Consider the following 15,666-nt stretch of genomic DNA (forward strand, 5'->3'; position numbering starts at 1 on the left):
GAGATAGGGCGGCCTCCACCAGCAGGCGGCGGCGGCGGTGGACTCCGGGGGTGGCGGCGGTCCTGGACTCCGGGGGGCGGCGGCGGCAGTGGACTCCAGGAGCCGGCGGCGGTGGGGCTAGACTCCACGAGCCGGCGGCGGGCGATTGTATGGGCAGCGCCGGTGGATGCGTTGCGGCGGCGGCGGTGGATGCGGCGCGGCTAGGGCGGCGGTGGATGCGGCGCGGCTAGGGCGGCGGTCGATGCGTCGCGGCTAGGGCGGCGGTGGGGCTCGACCCCAGGAACCGGCGGCGGTCGATGCGTGGCGGCGGCGGCGGATGCGTGGCGGCGGCGGGTGTGGATGCGGTTGCGGCGGCGGCGGTCGATGCGGGGCGGGAAGGGGGTGGATGCGAAGAGCAGCAGAGGAGGCGGGCGAGTGCGGGATGGGTATGCGGGTGGGCTGCGTGCGGGAGTGCGGGAGTGCCAGACAATAATGAGGGGTACAAGGTGTCCAACCCACCTTTTAGCAAGTTTTAGCAACCCAAAACTTGCTAAAGATCTAAACTTTAGCAACTCAGCTTTAGCAAGTTTAGCAAGACTGTTTTCCAATTTAGCAGCTCAAAGTTGCTAAATTTTAGCATCTAAAGTTTAGATGGATGGAAGAAAACAGGCCCTTAATCTATGGATCCAAATACCCCTATGTATACGCGTTCAAAGACAGCTGTGGGGTCTGTTACATGGATGTAATTCCAAGGCGATGCATGCCTTTCACTTGTAGAACCTTACGAATGGCTAAATTTTAAAAATATACAACCATCATGACGTATGCTGCTAAAACTACAACATCCCTCCATAGCTTGCAATTTTCCACTAGAAAAATTGAACTCGACCAAGTTTTGAAGGAAAAAATACCATTGTTACCCCTCCCAACAATGAAAAAACGAGTTTTTGTTCCGCCCCTTGGGTGCCATATATATGGGCCTAGGCTAAATGTCTAAGGTCTCTAAAACGAATGTATCAGTTTAGTGTGTATTTGGTTGTTTGTATCATTTGGTTCAGGTATGAAATGGTTCAAAATAAAAATGATCATTTTGTTAATTTGGTTAGGTGAATTGTACCAACCCATCCAGAATGAAGCCATCCCACTTAATACATTATTCTACTATTAGGGGTGAACCATGCAGTACAAGCAAATTGGTTGGACTCCACCATCCAGAATCATCCGTACATACATCATATGGTGTATGCAACCAAACACACCCTTAGTCTTTGTGAAACTAATCCCAAGAAGTTGTAATTTCTGGGTAGTTAGGCACAAATAATTGTAGTTTTTTCTTTGGCAGTAGATGATAGAGTAGCAGTTTCTTACGACACGTGTTGCAATAGTTTGCAGATTCTTGAGATTTCATAAGGAACTCTTTTAAGCGCAACTCAATTCAGTGGCAATTCTGTACTAGCGACTTTAGAGATCACCGTCGTTTTCGCATCCGTGCCTGAGCACGGACTTCAGAGATCACTGTCATTTCGGTCGACACTTAAGTGAGAAATAGGAGCCTATCGCAATCATGAACTGCAGAATGTGCACAGACTGTGAATTCGGTTGAGATTTTTCCTTCGTTTTTTTGCTATTTCGTAGCCTCCTTTGTTTTTACATGATGGCATGGGGATGTTGAACCTTCTGCCGGTAGCGCGTAGCGATGGCGAGTGACGACTGACGACTCGCACTAAAAGCCCACGACTCGCACAACTGCAAAATCACGCAGACAGCTGAGACGCTCTCGACGACTTCACCCCCGAGCCCATGGCGACGGGCACCCGCCGGCCCTGGTGGGCGCCGCCGCCGTCCACGGTGACGGCACCCCCCTCGGCCCCGCCTTTCCCCTCACCGCCGTCGTCGTTCACGGCCGACCCGCCGGAGGAGTTCCTCTGCCCGATCTCCGGCTCGCTGATGGCGGACCCGGTCGTCGTCCCGCCGGGCCAGACTTTTGAGCGCGCCTGCATCCAGGTCTGCGCCGCGCTCGCCTTCTCCCCGCCCGCCGTCGCCGCCGACCTCGCCGCGTCAGTCTCCTCCTCGTCCCCGCTCGTGCTCGTCCCCAACGTCGCGCTCCGCACCGCCATCCTCAACTGGTGCGACCGGCTCGGGCTGCCGCACCCGGCCCCGCTGTCGCCGGACACCGCCCACGACATCGTCTGCCGCCTCATGCCGCCTCAGCGCGAGGACCAGAGCTCGAAGCCGCAGCAGCGGCCACAGGTCGCCTCCTCGGTCCGGTTTAGGAGGCAGAGCGTCGACGGCTTCGCGCAGGAGCCCAGCCCCAGGCAGAGGGGCGACGCTCTGGAGGAGGAGATCATGGCCGTGCTCGGGGCGGAGGGCGCCACCCCCGCGGAGCAGGCGTCGGCGATGGCGTCGCTGCGGCAGGCGACGCGGGAGAACAGGGAGGTCAGGAGGCAGCTCTGCACGCCGCGCCTCCTCGCGGCGCTGCGCCCGATGCTGCTCTCGGCCGACGCCGGCGTGCAGTCCAACGCGGCGGCCGCGATGGTCAACCTGTCGCTGGAGCCCGAGAACAAGGTGCGGATCGTGCGATCCGGGGCGGTGTCGCCCCTCGTCGACGTGCTCCGCGGCGGCCACCCGGAGGCGCGCGACCACGCCGCGGGCGCCATGTACAGCCTTGCCGTGGAGGACGAGAACCGCGCGGCCATCGGCGTGCTCGGCGCCATCCCGCCGCTGCTGGAGCTCTTCGCGGGCGCGGCCGGCGCCGCCGCCGCCGGCTACCGCGCGCGGCGCGAGGCCGGGATGGCGCTGTACCACGTCTCCCTCTCCGGGATGAACCGGTCCAAGATCGCGCGCGCGCCGGGCGCCGTGCGGACGCTGCTCGCGGCGGCGGAGGCGCGGGACCGCAGCAACGAGGCCGACGCCGCCGCGCTGCGGAGGCTGGCCGTCATGATCCTGGCGAACCTGGCCGGCTGCCCCGACGGGCGCGCCGCACTGATGGACGGCGGCGCGGTGGCCGCGGTCGTCGGGCTGATGCGCAACGGCTCCGCCGCGCCGGGGAGCGCGGAGGAGGAGTACTGCATATCAACGCTGTACGGGATGAGCCGGGGCAGCATGAGGTTCCGGGGCCTCGCGCGCGCGGCGGGCGTCGAGGCCGCACTGCAGCCGGTGGCCGAGGGCGGTGGCGGCGTGGGGCGGGACATGGCGCGGCGCACGCTCCGGGCCATGCGCGGGGAGGACGACGAGGCGCCGGTCACGGCCACCGGGCTGCTCGGCCGGCAGTGGGACGACGGGAGCGTCGTGTCGGAGGGGCTCGTGTCCATCCGGCGGCCGCCGCACCGGAGCAATTACGCCGGGCCGTCCGGGTCAAACACGACCCAGTTCTGAAAAGTCAAAGTCTTCGTTTCTGCACTCTGTCTTGCTCCTTGTTGCGTGAAGTCTTTGGAAGTCTATTTGGCATTTTGGCTACCATAACAGAAAAATATGGTATGGTCCTTGTGTTGTATAAACTGTAAGGTTGATTCTTTTGTTTGAACTGAAATGTAACTTTATTTGATTTGTGCAGTTTTTGGGATTATGTCAAAGTGTAATTGAGAATAGAGAAAAGATTTTATTATGGTCCTGTGATTCTAATATGGAATTGACCTTATGCAAATTTAAGCCCTATTTGGAACACGATTCTAGCATGAACAAGGCTGCTTCTTATGGGATTTCTATTTTACAATCCCCAACCGTAGTTCCACTGCCTTTTTTTTTTATAGAAAAGGTTGTCTCATTCATTCAAACAATGTTTCAGAGTTTACAATGCCATGAACACAACCAGGGATACAATGCCGGTAGACAAGCTCACTCGATCTAGCCAACAAATGAGCCACCTCATTTGTTCCATTGCGTTGTGTGAGTGAGTCACAGGTGCTCTGAAGGAGCTTTCAGACACGTGCATACTCCAACAATGTTCAGGAACAAATATTGTCTTCGCAGTAATGACTAGTAAAGGATCAATGATTAAGTTGATTCCATCACTTGAAATGTTGGTCTATTGGCCATTACCTCACCAGATCTGAAGTCAACTCTTTGCTACGTTTCCGTTAGGGACAACAAAACATAAAATTCCCGTACTTGCGAGGAAATTTAAAGAAACATAAGGATAACGTTACAATACTTTCAATGCATAGTTATATTTCTCATTTGCTTACATGTCAACAGTGCAACAAATTCCATGAATGTTCAGATTTCAGGATAACAGTTTCAAGCAAGTTTCAGACAAAAAGTTTCATAGAGATTTTTCAGCATCTCCCAAGAGTTCTAAAGAACTTTCAAGTAAATTTCATCAACATATTATGACCCACGAACAGACTCTTCCTGGTCAGGTGACCAATGCCAATTTGATCAGTCAAACCTTGGAAATTGTAGGATACAGATCAAGAATGCATAGTGCACACAGAAACTAGTTCTCTTTTTTCCCAATAAATTGCTCACGAAGATGTGATGGGCAACAATATCAACAACCAAAACACTAAGTCTATTCAGTGCACAGAGATGTCTTTACACTATGAACAGTATGAATTTCATCTTTAAGAGCATGCACAAATGAGGTATTGATCCGTGATTCCGTGAAGCATTATTTGCTTATGAGGACATCACTGAGTGCTGATTCCTGCATAGACCGAATGCATGTTAAATAAAATGGTTCTGAAGAAATGAACTACAAATTGACTTGTATTAGAGCAGATACAAAAGTACAAGCTCGGATTTTCTAAGGTCTTGCATGCTCACCTTCCGAATTCAAGGTACTGGGAGGGGGATATGGGTTTAGGACCCCCAAACCAATCAATCAAAAATATGTTCTCAATTTCCAATTTGAAGATCTTGAAATGATGGTTCTTTGGCCAATCTATCAAACAAAACATATGGTTATTGAGATAATAGATCGGATCAATAACCTCTCTGCACATGCATGATTAGAAGTATGCATTTACCCTTCATTTCAGGATGTTTAGTGAAAAGTGCTGACTTGGCCAAATCTGCTTCAGGTGACTGAAGGTCAACCAACTTCAACTGCAAAGGACAGTAAATGCCACTTCATATCACGATTTTACCTTTAAACAAAAAGAAAGTTACAACATAATAGAGTGGGCTCTACAGCACGCAATAATTAGCAAACCCTTAAGTGTCAATGCCCATTACAGAAGGGTATTAAAATGTCTTGCTTGCTCCTCTGCTTATTGCTAGTTTGATAAATCCATGCATGATAATTTACTCCACCTTTAGTCCACATCCTAAGAGACAGTTTCAGCAACATAGCTTGGAAGGCTCAACAAAAGGTTTTCAGTGTTTGTATGATTATAGAGGAAATCGACACCAAGTTCTACCTATATAAGAGTCTGCTACTTCCAATGTTGGCAATGTATTTAATTTCATTTCCTTTTTCGAGAAAGTATCCCTGTTCTTATTCTTAGCAATATATAAGTTTAATAGTGGGAACACACAAGCCTCTACAAGTGTGCAGCTTATAACCCTTTCAAGGGTGACAAAAAGCTACTAATGAAAATTCAATCCTGTCAGTAAGTATCGATTCCAAAGAAACTTTAGTTGTGAAATTCAAAGGTAGAAAATAAATAGAGCATTCTAAGTTCTCTTGCCACCAACACCAAGCAATATATTTTACAGGAAATTAAGCTGCAACTGCAAGTGAACAATCATCTTATCATGGTTGTAATTTGTTAGTACCTTTCCATTAAGAGTAAGTTTTGCACAAGTAGGGTTTTCAGGATCAATCTTCCCACATGTCCCGAGAGGGAATTCGCTCAGGGTGAAGGAGGTCCTTTCGTCCGCCAGCGCATCTCGTGCAGTAGGATCCAAAGTTGTCAGGTAGAAGTATGGGATTCCATGGCCCTCACCAGGTAACCCATCACTATACGAAACTACATTGCTGTACATTTAAGAAGGCAAGAATAAAGTTAACCAACCAGAAGAGAGTATATATGTTGCCAGTTTGCAGTACTGAGACAAGAAGGAATACCCAAATGGAGCCCCGTTCAAATCACTTGATATTGTGCTGCAAGATGTGATCAGGTATTAGTGAATAACCAACCAAATAGATTATTGATCTACAATTATCTCTGAGCAACAAACAGAATAGAGCAAATCTATTAAATTACAGTTCTACCACGCAAGGTAAAGAATGCAGTGATGCTAGTTATGTGATGTTCTACAAATAAATCAATTGTGGGTTATCTTCAGTCAATTTGCATATTGGGGTAGTGATTTACTCAAAATCTTCATCTTTTAGGGAAAATCGGGTCACTTGACGGTCAAACCAGTCTTTAAACTTTCGAAATCTGAAGTTCTGAACAGGACTGCGAACTCCAAAGCAAGCAATAACATGGTTCCGTGCAATTCGTACACATTCTCAGCACTTGCCGGCACTAGCTAGGAATTCCGAATTCGCATCAACAAATTTCCCAGCTAAGCAGCGGTAGTTCCCAGCTTCCCATTCGATCAAACGAACACATGCTGCTACCTCTAAGAAGAACACCTGTTGCTAAAGGAACTAGCTGCGGCACCAAATCGCAGCGGTAAAATAAGAGAAGACGGGTTTGGGCGGAACTGGATGGGACCTGAGGACACCCCACGTGTTCTGTGCGGCGAGCCACCTCGCGGTGGCGGTAGCCTCGGAGGGGGCAGGCTTGTCGTCGACGATCGGGCGGGCGGCTGAGGCCGGCGCCGGCGGCCGGAGGACGAGGAGGAAGGCGGCGGCGAGGGCGAGGCGGGCAGGGGAGAGCATCGCGATTTCTTCCTTTGGCTGTCAGCTAATCGGGCTGGGGTGGGAGTCGTCGAGTTCGATGTCTGATGTCTCGGCTTCTTCAGCCTGTAGCGAATCTCTTTCCCCCGTGGTGGATGCGACGAGACTCGCCTGCAGTTGGTGCCCTGTGTTGAGTCACTGCCGTGTGGATCCGGGTCCACATGACAGGGAACCAACTGCAGAGGATACCTGTCCGGTGGATGTGGATAGGATCGGAGGAGCCGGACACAGCTGATGAGCTGAAGCTGAGTGATGGACTTGGATGCCACGAGATGAATTTTTATTTATTATAGGGGAAAATCGTAAAATCAATTAACATTACTTTGAAATTCTCCCTCCAAAGTTGTTTCGTTGCAAATGCACACCTCTTACTTCACTCTGAGGCAAAAACTGTGCACTGCGTGCTTGTCAATTTCACCTTTTTTCCCCTGATGTCGCAAATGATTCGCGGAGGCAACTCAAAATCAAAATAACATAATTGGCTCTTTTTTTGCAATATTTTCTTAACACATATTTGCATAATCCCATTTAATCCAGGGTAAAAGCTTTGGGGTATGTTTTGGCTTGCAACTTTGCTACACTTGTTTAACTTGTGGCCAAGATAAATGACGCAAAGGTAGCCAAAGAAAATCATGCCATAATTTCATGCCTAAGGTTCTATTTGGGGGGAAGTTACTAGTTGTTTAACATTGTGGCAAAGTGAAATGACGCACAACTTAGAGCTTTTGAATTGTTTTGAAAAGCTGCTGCTATTTTTTTTTCTGAAAATTCAATACAACTTTTAAAAAATATGTTTAGCTTTCTGAGCTCAAAAAGCTAAAAAAACCTTAAAAAACCGAGCTTTTAAGTTTTCCATATAAACTCAGCTTTTTCGAACTTCTGATTTTTCGAAAACTGCACGGAAAGTTTGCTGTTTGTTCGAGCTTCTGGCAGAGGGCCTCAGTCATATCTAAGAGAATCGTGCCATAGCATCATTACCAAGGGTTTATTTGGGAAAAAGGATTAGAGCCTCTTTCAAACTAAAGGATTCTCAAACGTAGAGATAGAAAAAAGAATAGGATTTTGAGTTAGTTGGTAGTTGCAATTCTACGTGCCAATAGAATACAAGCACTTTCCAACCGAGGGTCCGGAGATATCACATAAAAAATAGGAATGTAAGAAAAGATATAAACTCAAAGAGGTTGGACCCCACATTAGAACAACTTTGAATTCAGATGAATTCGCCTAGGAATATATAAATTTTAGGATGGCCAACACTCTTTTGTTACAAAGCTACTTCATGTAGGATTTAAACCCTACAAAATTCCTACGCCAATATTTATATGCGGAGGAACTTAATTAAGACAAAGACTCATTTCAAGGCAAGCAACTTAACAAAATGGGGCTATTTGCAAAGTTTAGTGATATCCTTGCCTAGTTCCAAATTTTAAGTCGTTTTGACTTTTCTAAATACATAGTTTTTGTCATGTATCTAGATATAGCGTTATCTAAGTGTATATCTATTGACACCGGATTTTGACCAATCCTATAAATTCGGAGTACGAGATAATTGGAGTCACGTACATCAATAAGAAGCTAGCATGCGCGCACATGGGCATGGAGTCCAAATCGGCTTCATTGGATTGATCGGCAAGGAGAGGTAAGACTGATATAAAGGAAAGGCCAGCATGTATGGATAACAATGATTAGAATATACAACATGGATTCTGGTGCACTTTGCATGCCATACATGGGAGGCTACCAGAATAATTATGCATGCGGCCGATCTTTGCATGCACGGGAGGTTGTTTTATAGAATAAAATATTTAGAGATAGAGTTGGGTTAGTTAGAGATAGAGTTTTTTATTAGAAAAGATTGTGTACGTGACTTGCCTTGTACGTGGTTAGATGCCAATTATGTAACATCCGCCCTATAAATATAAAGGGACGTGGCCATTGTAATTTTCATTACACGATCAATACAAACACATGTACCTTTTCGGCTTCACGCCATTGCATTAGGAGTAGAAGTAATGTAGCTTTCCGACGAGTCCCTTCTAGCAAGCTGGGTTGCATCGACTTCGATCTCCGGCAAGCTGCAAGTTTCGTCACTAGGTGTTCTAGGCTTTAACCATCGGACGTATCGTTGTGGTTTCGTCTAGTTTCATCTACCAGTTATCGAGTATCTTGGATCTTTGACTTACGACGCATCACTTCTGTCTCGATCTACGGTATTCACCAGTTATCCCGCCTTGATTAAGATTGCGTCGGCTGATATTTATCTGTTCTATCGTCTTGCCGTTTACAACATATTAATTGTTATTAATTCTATCGGAATAGACGATAGATTTGTTTTTAATAGCCTGTTGCATCTTAATCTTAGTTAATAATGAAGTTAAACTTTAAATTCCTAATGCGTCTACGAACAAATGCGCCAGCAAGGACTATACAATCTATCATGATAAAGTTGCAAGTCAACACACAAAAACCCCAAAAGATTAACCCACAATTTTTATTTTCTTACCTAATCCTTACTGAAGGCCTTTCTTTTATTTTTAGCAAAGGTTATAATTATTTTCTAACTTGAAAACCTAATTTCCTATGGGTTAAGAATAATTTGTGATTAAGAAAATGTTATTCCATATTTTATACATTTTATAAATATTAAGTATTTATTTAATTACCTTAAAAGAAAGGCATTAAATAAATACCCAAATTTTTATTATTTTTCTAGGGTGTAAAAATTTTAATGCATAAAGGAAAATAAAACAAGCCTAACAAAATTGGTTTCACTAATTTTGGACACTCCTAGAAATTTTTGTGATTTAAATGGGGGAATTCGGATTTAAACTAATTATTCTATAAAGGAAATCTAATTTTCCCGAAAAAACACCCCCGGAAAACTTTTCTCACGCAGCTCGACTCTACCCTCTCTCACGCGCGCTGGGCCCGCGGCGCGGACCCCCCTTTTCTCCTGTTCCACTTACCCGCCGGCCTTTTTCTCCTCCTGACGGCCCCTTGGGCCGTTTTCGTTTTCTTTTTCCTTTCACCGGTCCGTTACTGGCCCAACGGCCCACTTCTTCTTTTCCTTTCCTCCCGTGAAAACTGGCCTACGAAAACCTTGGGCCTCCGGCCTCTTTCTTCAGCGGTCCACCGCACCAACACCTGGGCCGTCGACATTGCGGCCCAGCTGACGCCGCGCTCGACCGGCCCCTCTCTTCTCCTTCTCCCCTCTGACTCGCGGGCCCGACGCTCCAGCGTCTTCTTCTTCCTCCCGCCAAAACGCGCGCGCGACAGGGGGCGGCGCGACTCGCCAGCCGGCGCCCTACCGGCGGCGGAGCTAGGTCAGGACAGCACTTCTGTGCCTTCACGCACCCGCGCGCGGCAACAGCTCCTCGGGAGATGGCCGGAGCCACTCCCTCCACGGCGGCGGGCGGCGGCACCTTCGGCCGGTCACGGCTACGCACGACGTCGGCACAAACTACTCGAACAACTGCTACTACACCATCCTAGTATCCTAAGGACCTGCCTAAGACTACCCAAGAAGGAAGGGAACCAGCGCAAGGGGTGCTCACCGTGAGCGGAAGGCGCGGCGATGGCGGACAGAAACGGCGGCGGTTTAAGGTGTGCCGGCGAAGAAGCTGGGCAACAAGCTGCTGGGGTTGCTGGTGGGATGTGGGCGGAGGTGTGGACGGAGGGAATCGACGGGAGCTGTGGTGTGGCGGTGGAATTTTACCCGGCGGCGGTGTTTGACAGAGAAGGCGGCGGCGGTAAGAAAAAGCGGCGGTAAAACAGCTGCGCGGGAGCGGTAAATATATGAATGGCTTACCGCGCGCATGGGCGACACCGTGGCCTACTCGTAGGCTTGCGTGGTGAGGAGGTGGCGTAACCGTTGCGCTGGCGAGCGACCGACGACGGCGGCGGCGACACGTCGAGCTCGCTCTGCTGCTCTTCCCCTTTCTGATTTCGGGTGCCCGAAAATTCAGAGTTTCCTCACGGCTGATTTCCAATCCGACGGTGTATAAGTGTCTTAACCGAAGTTGTAGATAAACTTGAACTCTTCAAATTTTATTTTGGCTCTACCCCGAGATAAACATCCGAGCACAGTGTAATTTGAATTTCTTTCTCTACTTCAACTGAATTTCACTGAACTCAAAGTTCAGTTCGTCAGTAATACCACAGTGTCATTTGCCTTACTTTGGGAACAAATTTGGTGATCCAAACCCTCCTTTTCCAGTCCAACTTCTTCCCATTCGTGTTCTACCATATCCAAGGTTTCCATTTTGCCCAAAAACACATACCTCTTTTGATCCACATTCCTCTGAAATCCATTTCAAAGTCAGCCACCCACGGCTGTTTCAGACTTAGTCATTTCGGCAAGACAATCACCTGTGACAATGTGCTGACTTTGAGCTTGGATTTGAATTCGTTCCCCTCACTATTCCTGATCAACAACAACCAATTCTAGGAGTCCAAAGTTCATACTTCAATATGGTATAGTTGTCCTGATCCACTTACTTGAAAAATTCATCAGAATTCAATTTTCAAAATGGACTCTGAGGCTGTTTTTCTGAATTTCTATTTTCGGACGATGAACAGTGAGTTCAGTTTTCCATTTTCTTTCTTTAATTCCTTTGAGATATTTAGGACCATTTCTGTTTCAAATTCTTGATCCTCAAGTTCTAATTACTCTTACACTTCTATTCCATATTTTTGCCGAATTTTTCTGAATTTCAAATTCAAAATTCGAATTTCGGCCAAATTTGACCTGAATTTGATTTTCGGCCAATTTCTTTTTCTTTTCTTCTCGAATTGCTTCCAATTCTTCAAAATCACTTTGATGACTAAAATGGCAGGTGTTACAGCCTCTCCCCCTTAACAGAATCTTGTCCCGAGATTCTCGGGGTTAAATCCTTGGTTTTGAGAATGGAAAGAAAACTGCGTCAGGTCAACTATTCTTCCTTTTTCTGTACAAGGATAGTGGGGTGGCTTGTGTTCATCTATTCCGGTGGATGTGGATCGGATCGGACGAGCCGGACACAGCTGATGAGCTGAAGCTGAGTGATGGACTTGGACGCCACGAGATGCATTTTTATTTATTATAGGGGAAAATCGTAAAATCAATTAACATTACTTTGAAATTCTCCCTCCAAAGTTGTTTTGTTGCAAATGCACACCTCTTACTTCACTCTGAGGCAAAAACTGCGCACTGCGTACTTGTCAATTTCACTTTTTTCCCCTGATGTCGCAAATGATTCGCGGAGGCAACTCAAAATCAAAATAATATAATTGGCTCTTTTTTGCAGTATTTTCTTAACACATATTTGCATAATCCCATTTAATCCAGGGTAAAAGCTTTGGGGTATGTTTTGGCTTGCAACTTTGCTACACTTGTTTAACTTGTGGCCAAGATAAATGACGCAAAGGTAGCCAAAGAAAATCATGCCATAATTTCATGCCTAAGGATCTATTTGGGGGGGAAGTTACTAGTTGTTTAACATTGTGGCAAAGTGAAATGACGCACAACTTAGAGCTTTTGAACTTTTTTGAAAAGCTGTTGTTGGTTTTTTTTCTAAAAATCCAATACAACTTTTAAAAAATGTGTTTAGCTTTTTGGGGTCAAAAAGCTAAAAAAAAAACTAAAAAACTGAGCTTTTCAACTTCCCATATAAACTTAGCTTTTCCGAACTTCTGGTTTTTCAAAAACTGCACGAGAAGTTTGCTATTTGTTTGAGCTTCTGGCAGAGAGTCTCAGTCATATCTAAGAGAATCGTGCCATAGCATCATTACCAAGGGTTTATTTGGCAAAAAGGATTAGAGCCTCTTTCAAACTAAAGGATTCTCAAACGTAGAGATAGAAAAAAGAATAGGATTTTGAGTTAGTTGGTAGTTGCAATTCTACGGGCCAATAGAATACAAGCACTTTCCAATCGAGGGTCCGGAGATATCACATAAAAAATAGGAATGTAAGAAAAGATATAAACTCAAAGAGGTTGGACCCCACATTAGAACAACTTTGAATTCAGATGAATTCGCCTAGGAATATATAAATTTTTGGATGGCCAACACTCTTTTGTTACAAAGCTACTTCATGTAGGATTTAAACCCTACAAAATTCCTACGCCAATATTTATATGCGGAGGAACTTAATTAAGACAAAGACTCATTTCAAGGCAAGCAACTTAACAAAATGGGGCTATTTGCAAAGTTTAGTGATATCCTTGCTCAGTTCCAAATTTTAAGTCGTCTTGGCTTTTCTAAATACATAATTTTTATCATGTATCTAGATATAGCGTTATCTAAGTGCATATCAAAAGCTATATATTTAGAAAATCAAAACATTTATAATTTGGAATGGAGAAAGTATTAAACTTCCTTAAAATTGTTTCTTGTGTGATCTCAATCTATTCGGGCTAGCCAACCCCACCAAGTACATACATGAGCTTGTTGCACACTAACATGTACGAGAAAAGCAATACTTCCTCCATTTATTTTTAGTAGGCTTGTTAGGGATTTAAAAAGTCTTTAAAGATATATTTTGACCACTAATTTATATTATAAATATATTATCAATTGCTACAAAATTAAAGTGGTACAATCTCCATTTTAGATAATTGGTAACTTTGACTTTCATTATTCAATATTTGATTAAAACTATATGTTCAAATATTTGGTTAAGTTAAACAAGAAAGTATCACTAGATAGGTTACAAAAGGTACTTCAAAGTTAAAACATTCACTGAAAAGACGAACATTCAAACAATGAATAGTGAAGTCGAAGTTGTTAATTATTTTGAAGCATAGGATTGCACTAAAAAGATATTTGAAATACAAATTGTATTCATATAACTTTTTACATTAAGTATACATATAATTTGATTAATTTATTGGTAAAAATAATGAAGTTAAACTTTAAATTCCTAATGCGTCTACGAACAAATAGGTAACTAGATTTCCAAAAAAAAAGAAAATTGAGCTCTTTCGGTCATTCAACATGCTGAGCGAGTGAGAACCAAGCACAACTTAATTGGTTAGTAAAGTTTGTTATACCTTCTACTCATCAAGGATGAAGCTCAAATTTTATGTATTTGTTACGCCCGGTTTTTTTATGTATTGTTTGTCTGATTAATTAATGTAGCATGCGACGTGCTTCTTGATGGAGAAGTGTATGCAATTGATATTTATAGGACAGGCGTTTATATGCGTGGCCGCGTTTTGTTTTCTAAAAAAATACTAAATCTGTCATCTCGAAGAATATACTTGTGTACACATAGCTACGGAGTACACCTCTACCGCTAGTCTATCTACGGCACTCATAAACAAGAAACGTTCACCCTCCAAATCTTCACGTCAGAGTCCAGCGATCCGCTGCAAACATGAGCTGCAGAGCAGGAGCAGCACCCGTCGCACGAGCCATCGTGATCACCTCCCGATTTCTTCACCAACGTCAAGCTCTTCACTGCTCCAGCATGGCCGTCGAGCACGGCCAGACAGGTGTAGCCCGCTCCTGCCGCTCCCCTCCTCCACACTCTCACCGTCCTGTCCGCCGAACCGCTGCACACCACGTCCCCGGCGGCGGCCACGCACAGCACGGCCTTCATGTGACCCCTGAGCGTCGCAGTGGCACACATGGCACCACCGCCTGCACACTCCCAGACCACGACGGAACGGTCGCACGCGCCGGAGTAGAGCACCCGCCCGCCGACACCCAGCGCCAGCGCGTTCACCGCCGCCTTGTGGCGCTCCATGGTGCCGACCAGCGCGAGCTTCCCCTGCCGCCCCGGGCGGCGCCTCCACGCCTTGACCGTCCTGTCGGCCGAGCCCGTGTACACGCTCCCGTCGGCCGACACGGCCACGGCGTTGATGGCGTCGTCGTGTGCCGCTGCGATGGACTCGGCGCAGCGGAGGCCCGGCAGCCGCCACGCCTTGAGGCTCCGGTCCCACGACACGGAGTACATCTCCGCGCCGTCCGGGGACAGCGCGAGCGCGGTGACCGCGTCGGCGTGGCGCACCCAGGTGCGCCTCCGGTGCCGCCGGACCTCCACGTAGTTGCTGGGGAACAGGAACGTCCGCAGGTGGTCGGCGGCGGTCGGCAGGACGGCGCGCAGGGCGAGGTGGTGGTCGGAGCTCCCGTTCCTCCGGGCGGGATGATGCCACACTCTGATCTTGCCGTCCTGGTGCGAGCTGACGAGGCCGTTGCTGGTGGCGATGGCACACTTTATGGAACTGTTGGTGACTGCAACCGTAGAGCTGGACTGCCCGTGCTCGGCTTGTCGCACGTCCATGGCCATGTCCAGCGGCCACAGCCTGATGTGCCCATTTGACGAGGCTATGTAGAGTGAGTCGCCGTCGATGGCGAGGCTGGAGACGTAGAACGAGTTACCTTTGAGGGTGGCAATGCACTGGTAGAGGCATGAACTCAAGCTTGGGTTCGCGGAGTTCTGCAAGGAAGGGCGATTCGATTGCGACAAGAATGATATGGTGTGTTCCGTCTCAGACACATCCTGGGCTTGGGTTTCTTCTTGCCTAATAGAACTCATGGAAAACCTGTCATTGGAGTCAAGAACTCACTGCATACTTGCAACCTGCATGTGGAAGCATAGAAAGAAGGTTATGATAAGCATCAGTAAGGCAGTGGGTTATCTTTATAGTAAGTGACCTGAAGGATGAGATCACAGTGCAGAAAGATCCAGCTGAGAGGTACTTGAGTGGGGGAAAAGACAGTCTGGAGCGCTTTAGATTCTGGGGACAAAACTCTTGGTAAAACGTCTGTGTCGACATAGCTACATTCAAATAGAAAATTATGCGCCTATATGGACTAGCTTTCACCGGATAATTCATGGCGACTTTCTAACAGGTAAAGGTGATCTAGGCTCCTCATTGTTCCTAGCAGAGAAACAGGTCTAGGGTCTGTCA

At 47.0% G+C, this 15,666-nt stretch overlaps 3 protein-coding genes across 3 annotated transcripts; 1 reads left to right on the forward strand and 2 right to left on the reverse strand.

The window, feature by feature from the left end:
- The first annotated feature begins 1,579 nt into the window (after positions 1–1,579).
- LOC101786578 (U-box domain-containing protein 39) lies at positions 1,580–3,631 on the forward strand. Its single transcript, XM_004965044.3, has one exon. It carries the CDS (start codon positions 1,780–1,782, stop codon positions 3,352–3,354), a length of 1,575 nt encoding a protein of 524 aa, XP_004965101.1. The 5' UTR covers positions 1,580–1,779; the 3' UTR covers positions 3,355–3,631.
- Positions 3,632–4,173: 542 nt separating this feature from the next.
- Positions 4,174–6,864, reverse strand: LOC101786971 (protein CREG1). Its single transcript, XM_004965045.2, has 6 exons — positions 6,588–6,864; positions 5,990–6,025; positions 5,698–5,899; positions 4,947–5,025; positions 4,744–4,861; positions 4,174–4,624 (listed from the first exon to the last, which is right to left on the reverse strand). The coding sequence occupies exons 1-6, from the start codon at positions 6,752–6,754 to the stop codon at positions 4,597–4,599; spliced, it is 630 nt and encodes a 209-aa protein (XP_004965102.1). The 5' UTR covers positions 6,755–6,864; the 3' UTR covers positions 4,174–4,596.
- A 7,051-nt stretch (positions 6,865–13,915) lies between these two features.
- LOC101752836 (protein JINGUBANG) lies at positions 13,916–15,334 on the reverse strand. Its single transcript, XM_022825782.1, has 2 exons — positions 15,134–15,334; positions 13,916–15,057 (listed from the first exon to the last, which is right to left on the reverse strand). Exons 1-2 carry the CDS (start codon positions 15,163–15,165, stop codon positions 14,064–14,066), a joined length of 1,026 nt encoding a protein of 341 aa, XP_022681517.1. The 5' UTR covers positions 15,166–15,334; the 3' UTR covers positions 13,916–14,063.
- Between the last annotated feature and the right edge of the window lie 332 nt (positions 15,335–15,666).

This window comes from Setaria italica, chromosome IV, assembly GCF_000263155.2.
Source record: "Setaria italica strain Yugu1 chromosome IV, Setaria_italica_v2.0, whole genome shotgun sequence".
NCBI classification, from domain to species: domain Eukaryota; kingdom Viridiplantae; phylum Streptophyta; class Magnoliopsida; order Poales; family Poaceae; genus Setaria; species Setaria italica.

Bases quoted from the DNA above. Each gene is read 5' to 3' on its own strand.
- LOC101752836 (XM_022825782.1), bottom strand. From the start codon at position 15,165: ATGCCTCTACCAGTGCATTGCCACCCTCAAAG. The intron at 15,058-15,133 runs GTAACTCGTTCT...TGGGCACATCAG, and splicing joins GTGCATTGCCACCCTCAAAG to GCTGTGGCCGCTGGACATGG.
- LOC101786578 (XM_004965044.3), top strand. From the start codon at position 1,780: ATGGCGACGGGCACCCGCCGGCCCTGGTGGGCGCCGCCGCCGTCCACG.
- LOC101786971 (XM_004965045.2), bottom strand. From the start codon at position 6,754: ATGCTCTCCCCTGCCCGCCTCGCCCTCGCCGCCGCCTTCCTCCTCGTC. The intron at 6,026-6,587 runs GTCCCATCCAGT...CACATCTTGCAG, and splicing joins AACACGTGGGGTGTCCTCAG to CACAATATCAAGTGATTTGA. The intron at 5,026-5,697 runs GTACTAACAAAT...TGTCCTTTGCAG, and splicing joins AACTTACTCTTAATGGAAAG to TTGAAGTTGGTTGACCTTCA.